We start from the raw sequence: 11,224 nt of genomic DNA on the forward strand, positions 1-11,224 counted from the left end.
CTAACTCTTAGAGTGGTGGGTGTGAGGTTTAGCCTTCCTGTGAACAGCACTGTCACATATATTGCAGATTTGTTTTTGTGCTCAGGGTGTCTAGGACCAACAGATGAACTTGTTCATCAGAGTGTGGTGAGGATGTCTGCTGTCGTACCTTCAAAGCACAGCTCCGCTCGCTCACTACAGCTCCTCTAGTCTGTGACCGTCTGTGTACACAGCAGCCTTCAGTGTGATAGGCTATTACTCATGATGTGTAACCAATCAGATGGTGCTGTGGACAGGACACTGCTTCAGACCACAGAGTGTTGACCACAGACAGGGACAGGCGGCTACATTAGAGCGGAAGTAGTCTATCGGTTGAAAAATGATACCAAAATGCAGAGTATTGCAGCCAATAATTGGTTGATCCCTACTCGAAATAAAGCACTGCTGCTGCAAAAAAAAACTTTTATTTCCTAGGCAAAATCACTGAAGAGGAATTGATTCTGTGGGTATCTGTTGCTGCTCAGACAGAGATTTATTTTTTTTAGATTAAAAGAATAAAAAACATTATCAAAATAATCTGGCAGCCCAGATATTATTGCTAGCGGGCCAGGTTTGGCCTGCCAGTTGCAAACCACTGAAATATGCTTTAAAGCTTTGAAAGCACAACAGGAGTTACAGCAGGGTTTTCCCTAAGCGCAGGCCAGCGGCCAAACGGAACAGATATTAAAGCATTTCCAGCCGGCTACTCTTTCCCTCCTGACGTCCCGTGACTGTCAGAGAAATGTAGATTTTTAACCTGAAACTGTGTTATATTGTTTTAATCACGTCCATTTGTTTTTGAGGAGAAAATCTCTGTAGATCAACAAACACATATTTTCCCTCAACTCTGAATCTGGTCTGCAGAATCTCTCTGCACGCACACGGGGCATCGCGGCAGAGCGGTGATATGAAGCAAGATTACCCGAGTTCATGTGAACTACGCTCATAGTTACGGTAAGTAAGTGCAATAAAACCTTTGCAAATAAAAAACCAAAACTTTATCCATATACCTGTTCAACTAGAACCAGATATTTTAATCTGCTCTGTCTGTCCACAGTAACAAGCACAGCACGCTAGTAGATACTTTTTTGAGAAATTTGTTTTCCTTTTTATTGTATTTTTATTTTTATACTACAGTAGGCCAAGCTTACCATCTTTACTTTAAATAAAATAAATATAGAAGGACTACAGCCCTATGTACTGTATATGTGATAGACACATTTGTTCCTTATGTGGCCATGAATGAGAGCGCGTGTTGACTCACAGCTTTGTCTAGGAACAGCGTGTCTCCAGTCAGGTGGTAGGTGCTCAGCAGGCCTCCCAGGATGCGGATGGTGCTCTCAAACAAGTTGACATCTACATTCTTGTTGAATGTGAGCTCTGCTGTCACCCATGCCTTTGCTTCTTCAAATTCTGCAACACAACAACAACATTTTAAGAATAAACACAGAAAAAGTGGTTGCTAAAGTGGTTTGAGAAAGTTTTAGAGATGTTTTTCAGAACAACCTTTTAAGCATTCAAGAGATTGGATTTTTAGTTTTGGAAGGGACAGCCTACCCTCTTTAAGCCCCAGGATCCACATGGTGTCCAAGGCATCAATAAGTGTCAAACCCAGTCCAAACCACTCGCTGTAGGACTTGGAGATGGGCCTGAGCTCATCATGGCCCCAAGCAAAATCTTTATATCCCTTCCATGCATGTCTGAAAGCTTCCCGCACCTCCTCCAGCCAGCTGGCTTCTGGAACACACAACACAGACAAGATGCCTGTTTAGTAGCTCATCGTGGTCTATAGTTTGACTCAGAAACAAATGATTTCTGGGGATGAAATTCTTACACACTAAAGTGGATATTAGATTTTATGGTTAGTCTCAAACACAGACAAGCCACTTACGCCGGCAACACACTGCCTGTGCTGTGTGTGCGTGTGTGTTTACACCGGCTGCGTGTCTGCTGCCGCTCTATCTCTACAGAGTTTACAGGTTACTGGAATGCTGACAGAAATTGTCTTTAACATGTCTCTGTCTTCATGTGCAACTGCTAAAATGGTTAAAAAATATATCTATATTTATTTATTTATTTATTTCTTAATTTCTGTATCATATTCAGATTCAGCCTAGACAGAGACAACCATAGTGGAAGGTGTCAGTTTTATGTAATGTTGCTGATATGATGTCACTATGACATCAACAGGTCTTTTCTCTGTCTGTTTTTGCTGGGAGACACGTCACCTGTTAAAAATAGGCGAGGTGGCGAATATCTGTATAACACAACGCAGCTATGTCTCACACAGGCAGTGTGTTCGCTCTAGCGGCCTCGCACACGCAATGCATCCAGTGTATTTTGTTATAAGTGCTAAATTACAATTGCTGATTCATAATTTACACAGAAAGAGGTAAAACAGCAGATACCTGAGTCTTTAGACGATTTGGCCTCTGGGTCGGCAGGTAAATCCTCCTTCTCCTGGTCCTTGGTGCCCTCTGTGGCATGCTCAGTGTCAATCACTGCTCCACGCCAGCTGAAAGCCACAGCTGGATTTAGAAATAAACATACGTGACACATCTAACTTTGGTTGTGATCAAACTCCAAGTCTCACCTGATGACTCCCTCCTCCTCCCCTTCTCTCTTGCCACCAGCTGGCTTGTCCTCAGGCACTGTACTTGAAGCGTTTTCTTTCTTCGGAAGACGGTTCTGAAGAATGGGCGGTCCTCTCTTATTGGATAATTTCCTCTATGACATAAACAAAAAAACTTATTTTACCATTTAAAACTTCAATTATTGTGAGCAAGTTACTAAGAAAGGAAAGCAGATTGTTATGTACATTCCTAATATCTGTATTTCAAATACTACATTATCAATAACGCCCCTTTCAAATTTGGTTTGTAATTAAATTACCACTATGACAGACTCATTTCCCTGTGAATGAATTTATGATGGGATAATACTAATTTCTTCTGACAAAGTCTGGGATAGAGGAAAGTTCAAATGGTACAACAGGATGAAACGCTCTGGCAGATGTCTATTAACAGAACACATTAGAAACACTTCCTGTCAACAATGCTAAATTATTGCACAAGGGATATTAAACCAGTGAGTGACCAGTCAAGTCATTCATAAACTAGCCACATTAAACTGAGCTCTAACAAAATGAATGATAATTTATTCCAGCCTCCCATTCTGATAAAATTGAGGTGACTTAATATTCAAAATAACTGTTTTGTAATCTTTCTTTCTTTCTTTCACCTCATCCAGATACACATCAGTGACAGTATTGTTTACTATCATCCCCAGTTTTAAACATGTTATATGTCATAACTCACACTTCTCTTCAGAGTTTTTAATTTTGTTATGTTGCAGCTTTATGCTAAAAAAAACATTTTTCCCTCATCTATCTACACTCAGTAACCCATTATGACAGAAACACTGAACTTTAGAAAAGGAAAAACTGAAATATCATTGTGACAGGTGCCTGTGGTAAACTCAACACACCTGTCTATACAACAGGGTCTCATAGCTGACAATGCAGATCAGAGCAGAGACCATAAGGAGGAAGAGACTACCTGCAGAGCAAAGCCACAGGATTGTGTAAAGGTTAACATCAGGGGAAGACTACAAAAGATTTCTGCTGCATTTTATGTTCCAGAGAGCACAGTGGCCTCCATCATTACATGGAAGAAGTTTGGAAAAGCCTTGTGGTTCACAACCTTCAGAAACCTTGTGATAACCTTCAGAGAACAGAAGGAGGGGGATAAAAACCTGGGATAGTTGCTCTGGCAGAGCTGGATGTCCCTGTTTGACAGGCTCAGGCAGCACATGAGGGATGACGGGCTTCAGGACGCTGTTACTGTCTGTGTCTTGCTCTCCATCTGTAAGGCCTCAACACACACATCAAAAGACTTAGCATGAAACCATTACTGAAGGAAACCATCACACTGATCCATAATACTTTTGTATGCAAACCCTCAGGCCCCTCTGGGCAAATTCCATATTCTGTTGATTTGTTGATTTTGAACTGAAAACTTCTGCAGCAAACACATTAAAATCTGCCTGCAAACGTGCACTGCACAATGCACTGTTACTTATTTCATGGCCTTATTGGAAATAGGAAAAACAAACAGTAATTTGAGTTTGGGCACACTACCGAGTCAGTGCTGAGTAATTAACGAGATAAACCTTCCTGCTGGTCTTTTGCAGTCTTATGGAAGTTTTGCTTTGCACAGCAGATGTGCAGTTTCCTCTGTAAGTTGTCTTGATCTTCCACAGTTCCCCCTCACTGCCATTTCTTAATGACATTTTGAAGAGTAGAAATTTCAACGTGGAAGCACTTTGATTACTTGTTATAGCCTTTCTGCTTTGTAGGCATCAAATTGCTTCTTTTGCTTCTTCTTTTTCAGATCCTCACAAAATTGTCAGGATCCCATTGTTGAGTGTGGAACTGTCAGCTGACAATTCCTAATGACAATTCTTGACCTGCATTTGGCCAGGAACACACTGGATACCTGGCTGAGCGTGGCGGCTGAAGTCACTGAGCTGCTGCAGCTCTGTCTCTCTATATAGAGTTTGCAGGTTACTGGAATGTTGGATTTCTTTTAATTAATTAATTTCTGATTTATTTTTGACAGAAAACGTGACTAAAATGTCTCTGTCTCCGCATGTAGCTGTTACATTGGTTAAAAAATATATCTATATTTTATCACGTCTAGATCATATTTAGATTCAGACTAGACCTAACAACTATAGTGGAAGGTGTCAGTTTAATGTAATGTTGCTGGTATGATGTCAATGTGACATCAACGGGTCTTTTCTCAGTCTGTTTTTGCTGGGAGACGCATGCGGGAGAGGTTGAATCTCTAGATCACGCCACACAGCCGCTACATGATAGAGGCACATTTTGCGCGCCTGTCCACAGTCGGTGTGTCTGCTCTAATCCGTTAACATGGGCACCTTAATGAAAATCCTCCCGTAATATAATCTAGAGATTTGCGTCCCCCAGCAAGAATAGACAGAGAAAATACTGCTGATGTATTGACAGCATACTAGCAACATCACATAAAACTGACAGCTTCCACTAAAGTTGTCTATGTGTAGGCTGAATCTCATTATGATACAGACATGGACAAATTTTAATATATTTTTTAACCATTTTAGCAGCTGCATGAAGACATTTTAGTGACGTTTCCTGTCAAATATAAATCAGAAATTAATTAATAATGAGGAGAAATCCAACGTTCCAGTAACCTGCAAACTCTATGTAGAGAGACAGAGCTGCAGCAGCAGAGACGCAGCCGGTGTGAACACACGCCTGATTCTCAGCAGCAGGTCAGCGACGTCAGGTGCCACGCTCACGCCACACATCCAGTGTATTTCCGGCCTTACAACATCTAGTGAGTCCATCCAGGCATAATGAGTTGTTGAAGTTGTGACACTTCATAAATAGAGAGATGAGATGCAAAGGCCACAAATCCTTTTTTTCTTTTTTAAATTAATTTAACAACAAGACTAGGTCAAAACTGAGGCCTGTGCTCTTAAGCAGGATTTGAGGTTATTGAGGTAACTTGAGGTTTAACTCTGGGTTTTCAGTCCTAGGATGGTGGCCCACTTGTTACCAGGGTAAATCACCATGGTAAATCACCATGGTAACTGATGCTGAACTCCTAACCTCCTCATGGCAGGTTAACTTCAGAGGATCAGATGAAAACAGCCAAACTCAAGACTAATCAGATCACTGGAAAAACTGAGTCATCATTTCTACAGGATCCTGACAGGGACAAAGACTTTACAATAAAGTGATCAATAATTAAGATCAGTAGACAACTATAAATCAGTGGAATAGTTTTGCTATTCCAGACCGTGCATGTGTCCAACTATTCTAGCTTCATTTGAACTGAACACAGACTCTTTAATCCGACAGGATTAAAGATGAAGCTTTTACTCTGTTCTTCATCACCGCAGCTCAGAACAACATGAGGACACTCTGTGACCAGAACTGGAAATAAAAACTAAACCTGTGATGTCTTTGATTAGAACAATGATCCACACACTGTTGAATATTTCCAATATTATAAATTTGATTGATACATTTCAAACATTCCAGTCAGACTGACTCATCAGACATCAACATCATCATCAACTCCTCTACTCTTTTCTTTTTCGCCTCTCTGCAGCAGAAACAGAAATGAACTTTAACCTTTTATCTGCTTCACATGCTCATACCACTTTGTTCATCATCAGATGAAAGAGTGAAAATACTCAGTAAGAACACTGTAGGATATATTGTAACACTTATTTACAACATATCCTTAGTCTGACCTTAATAGAAATTATATATAGAATTTTATTTTATTCTACTCATGTGATCATATTGTTTAAATTTCACCTTGTTGAATATCACTTTTGGACGTGGCTGTAACCAAAATTACTAGCAGGTATCAGTGTTTCTTCTCATATCATATTAAGTTGTTTATTCGTGGTTGTGACGATGTTGTTTATAATTAACAACTCTGCCTCTTTCACTTGAACGTGCTCGTACCTGGACAGGTAAACCCAGAGTTAACTGAACTAGGTGATAACCAGCTTCGTAGTACAGGTTATCAGGACAGACAGTGTGAGGTTCAGTTAAACCAGTTAACTGGTTAAGGACTAAGCCCAAATGTGACGTGCTCTACCACGTGAGCCATCGAGGCCGAGATAGACTATCTTTTTTATTCAGTCTCACACAGAGCACAGCCTCCGTCTGGATCCACAATAGTTTAGTCTTTATTTACTTCAACTCCAGAACGTCACAGACTTTTATTAGAGGCAGGTCTTTATGTCTAACTCCCTCTGTTTGATATGTAGAGTTGGTCATAGTCGTTAGTACGAAGCCTTGTTACCGATGACTTCTCTCTCTCTCTCTCTCTCTCTCCCTCCCTCTCTCCTGCTCTCTCTGCTCGCTGTGTCTTGTGTTGCGTTCTTCCTCTGCCTCCTTTAGTAATAATGATACATGGAATCAAAGTAGTTTATTTGCTGTGATCGAAGTGAGGCTCAGTTATTGGAAAAGCTCCTCCTCTTCCCTGCAGTTCCTGAGCAGCTGAGAAACCAGAGTGGCTGATGCAGTGGTGGAAATATCATCTGTCTGTCAGTCAATCAGTCAGCCCCACTGTTGTGGTCCAGCCAAAAAGAAATGTTAATTTTTAATGTACGTTTTCTTTACTTCTTTTCACTTCCAGCAACAACAAAATATGTAATTTGCCCAAACATCTGCATACAACTGCACACTTACTTGTCTTAACTGCAAACAAGACAAAACACTAATTATCCTACTTGCATTCAACAACCAGAGCTCCTGACAGCGTGCCAGTGGCTCAGACAAAGGACCCCATGGGAGATGTTAAATTTATGGAGCCTTACCTTTGAGGTGTTCAGTAACAGTAGGATAGGAAGAAATTCCACAAATGAACAGAAGGATAAGGAGGAAGAGAATGAGGCTCCGCTGCAGTCTGGACAGTTGCTTCCATTTCTGCAGGCACATAGAAGAGCAGGAGATAGAGAATAACACCAGTTACTACCCAGTACCACAATTTATAGACTTTTATAAAAAATAATGATAAAAATATCAACTTAAATGACATCTCTAGGCTGCCAGGTGTAGGTTGATGTATATGACAATTCCCAGGTAAGAGCAGCACCAAAAGCAACCAACAAATTGCAGGCACTTTGCAGCCTGTACATACAACTAATTATTAAAAATATACACTCAGCGGACATTTTATTAGGTACATCTGGCTAAAACTAATGAAGTCTAATACAACATCTTCCTTCATGAATGTTGTAATGTTCAGTTTTTAAGAATTTGTTTTAGAGAGTCAATGATTCCCATGATGAAGGATGTAGTGTGTGGATCTGTGTTGCATTATACTGAGAGGTGCTCCTTTTTTTTTTTTTAGCCTACATTCATTGTTATGAATAGCGTGGACAAAATAATATAAAACACCTGGACACCAGGGCGCCATAGACTTTATGTAGCAGTACTTATGTGTTTATATATTGGTTCCAAATACCAGCTATTGGTCTCCTTGATTACTAATAATCAGTATCAGAATCGGCCCTGAAGAAACCACATCGTTTGACCCCATCATTGTTTCTCATGTTAATCACACCATGCTTACTTACTTATTTATGCTATTTGAACATGAAATTATTCACACACCACTAAAAACACTAGGGATGTCCCGATGAAATTCATCACTTAGAATGGCCAGCCCATTCCTGTGGTAGATGATTCTATCAAAAAACAAATTAAGAACTAATGCTGCACTAAACAGAACTGTGATAGGAGCCATATATAATATTTTCAGTTAAAGGAATGGAGCAATGGCCATGCATCATCATATTCTGTTGTAGCACCATCATTCCACCTCTTTACTTGGCTGCTCAATTAATGCATACGTTGTATAAATATTTACTACATGGTAATTACAGAATCATACAGTGTACACATAGTATAGAATATGTAAAATAAGTTGCTAAATGCGCTATTTGAAATGGTACCGTACAGGGCTGCTCGATTATGGCAAAAATCATAATCACGATTATTTTGATCAATATCGATTATCACGATTATTCAGCATGATTTCTCATTGCCACAGTGCTCCAAGGTGTGTGAGAGCGCTGTCCCGCCCCTCTCAAAAGTTTTCGGAACTTCTGCATAGGGAACAGCAAAAATGCATCATAGACAAATGTCCTAATCAGTAGCGGAGTTGGTGAATGTGCAAGAGAACGTTTATGTTGCAACAACAAATACGCAATCTGTTTTCCTAATTTCTTCAGTACCAAGAACTGAACTGAAATTTGTTGTGAAACAGCACAATAATCGCTTTCTCTCGATTACCTTGTTTTTATAATCGTTGGAGGCCAAAATCATAATCAAAAATAAAATTTGGTTAATTGCCCAGCCCTAGTACCATAAGCATACCTAAAAATTCTGGAGAGACCCCTGTGCCCTGCTTTCACAAATATAATACATGTATAATATTTTTTTAAACATACAATATTTAAAATGAAGAAAAATATCATAAGACAGAACAAGCCCAGCACTGCTGTGTTGTTGTGAGTCTACAAAATAGCAACTAAAAAAATCAAACTGGACCCAACAATGACACCTGGAGAGCTGATCAAAGAATTATTACAGTTGATGGTAAACTGAATATTTCACAACATCAAACACCCAAGGAGATCATGCATTCTCCAGATCCACAGTGTCTTTTCCTACAGATATAGTGACTAGCAACAGCAACTACAGCCAGTGATGGGAAAAGTGGGACACAATATAGTGGTGTCCTTTATCAGGTCTTAGCAGGGTGGGAAACCAGAGCACTGTGAAGATGAGAGCAGAAAGGGAAATCCTTCCATGATGCGACCCACTTACCCTCCAGCAGGACTGCCTCCTCCAATGCTTACTGTTATTGTAACTTCCACTTCCTTGTCCAGTAAGGCTTATAGATACATAGTCCTGTCGAGATGGTGGGTGCATGTCTGTAACCCAGCCCTGGAGGAAGACACACATTTAAGTGTAGTGTGACTGAGAGAGAGAGAAATATCTGGTGATGTGACATTAACCCACTTCGAAGCAAGCTAGGGGAACAAGATGCAGCTAGCATGTCAGCCTGGCTGGTGAACACAGGTGTGCTTGTGGTATAATGACAAACTAGCACCAACCTGTCACACTTTAAGAGCTGAGTATTTAGCTTTATTTAGAGGTTTTGATGCTCGCTTAAGTTGCTGTAACCTAAATCCACACACACACACACACACACCCACACACCCAGCCCAGTGGCTGCAGCACACTTAATGCTAAGTAACATGTAGCTGGTTAATGCTGGTCCTTATTCATTCATGGGGAATATAAGCATTTATGTTAATGGTCAGCACAGTACAGCTAGCTAGCTACATAGCTGTAGCTACACCATACAACGCAAAGTTTAATCAACAGGCTGTCTTAATTAAGAATGTTAACCTTGATGTTAAATGAATATTTATATTCATAGCTTATCCAGTAGATACAAGTTTACAGGAGGTACTGCATACTAATTTACTGTAACCACAGAATAAACATTTTACCTCTCGTACAAGAGGCTAAACTCGTAGCCCCTGTTGACGGCTACCTCGTCTAGGCGTTAATGGATCGAAGTAACGTTTTAGCGGATTCGCAGACTAACTGTGGACCGAGGCATGGCTTGAGGCCTAAACTAACCAATACCACAGGCAAATACTCGGAACACAATTAAAGTACGGCAGAAAGATTCTTTGAAAAAAAATGTTTTCCTGCCGAAAAAAATCAAAACATGTACTGACATTACCTTGAAAAGTCTCCAGCGTTACATATGCCACCAGTCTAATCCACCAACAGTATCAGCGTTTCATTTGCCGTTAGCTCAACGTTAATGAAATAGCCTCGGGGGTCTCTTCATGTTTAAAACACGTATTATTGTACAGACGATAAAAAAAAATCTGCTAGTTGAATGTAATCCACTTGTAGCTTTGGATGTGATGCTGCTCGCTGACAACAACAAATGATTCAGACACATGCATGCTGCCTTCAATGGTCACCTCGAAATGTGGTAAATACTAGTACTACAGTTGTACAGTACAGTACAGTAGTACTTTGATCTCTGAATGGTAATGTTTCAAAAGACATTCATTCAAAACACTCCTTTTAGTCATTCTGAAATGGGTAGTATTTTTTCAATTACATTTATTACATCATGTGAAATTATCATATTGTTAATACCTAAATTCCTTAGGTTCACAACTGTGACAGATGTGTTGATGTAGTCCCAGTTTTTCCCATGTTTTTCTTTTAGATTTGTTTGACAGGTTTCTAGGCTGTGCTATCACGTATGCCTCTACGACCCAAACACATCTCATGTCCCCCAGCTGTGTAGTATTTAGGCTGCGGCATTCTTCCAGCCTATTCCCAGACTATCTGTGTCACTGTTGTAATTTGTAATAAACATAGTGATAGTGATAGTGATTCATACATATTAACCGTAACAACTATATTAATATTAAAGCTGTGTGTCATCCATGACTTCCAGGAAGTGTTGTTTGCTGAATGTGCCCACTGGAGGGGGCGCGGTTGTGAAGACGATCATGTACGTTAACCAGATGGCTCTACTGAGCAGTGCACTAGCATCAAGATAGAACAGTGGTTCCCAACCTTTAACGACTT

At 40.1% G+C, this 11,224-nt stretch overlaps 1 protein-coding gene across 1 annotated transcript in view; it reads right to left on the minus strand.

Moving 5' to 3' along the window:
- man1b1b (mannosidase, alpha, class 1B, member 1b) overlaps positions 1-10,588 on the minus strand; it is a 21,160-nt gene extending 10,572 nt beyond the window's left edge. The window contains exons 1-8 of the mRNA XM_056376182.1: positions 10,353-10,588; positions 9,422-9,541; positions 7,405-7,513; positions 3,772-3,890; positions 2,612-2,745; positions 2,427-2,533; positions 1,576-1,755; positions 1,283-1,431 (exon numbers count right to left, since the gene is read on the minus strand). Coding sequence (XP_056232157.1) covers positions 1,283-1,431; positions 1,576-1,755; positions 2,427-2,533; positions 2,612-2,745; positions 3,772-3,890; positions 7,405-7,513; positions 9,422-9,526 — 903 coding nt within the window. The 5' untranslated portion in view covers positions 9,527-9,541; positions 10,353-10,588. The remainder of the gene's footprint in view (positions 1-1,282; positions 1,432-1,575; positions 1,756-2,426; positions 2,534-2,611; positions 2,746-3,771; positions 3,891-7,404; positions 7,514-9,421; positions 9,542-10,352) is intronic.
- Between the last annotated feature and the right edge of the window lie 636 nt (positions 10,589-11,224).

The sequence above is a fragment of the Seriola aureovittata genome, chromosome 5, assembly GCF_021018895.1.
Source record: "Seriola aureovittata isolate HTS-2021-v1 ecotype China chromosome 5, ASM2101889v1, whole genome shotgun sequence".
Classification (NCBI taxonomy): Eukaryota; Metazoa; Chordata; class Actinopteri; order Carangiformes; family Carangidae; genus Seriola; species Seriola aureovittata.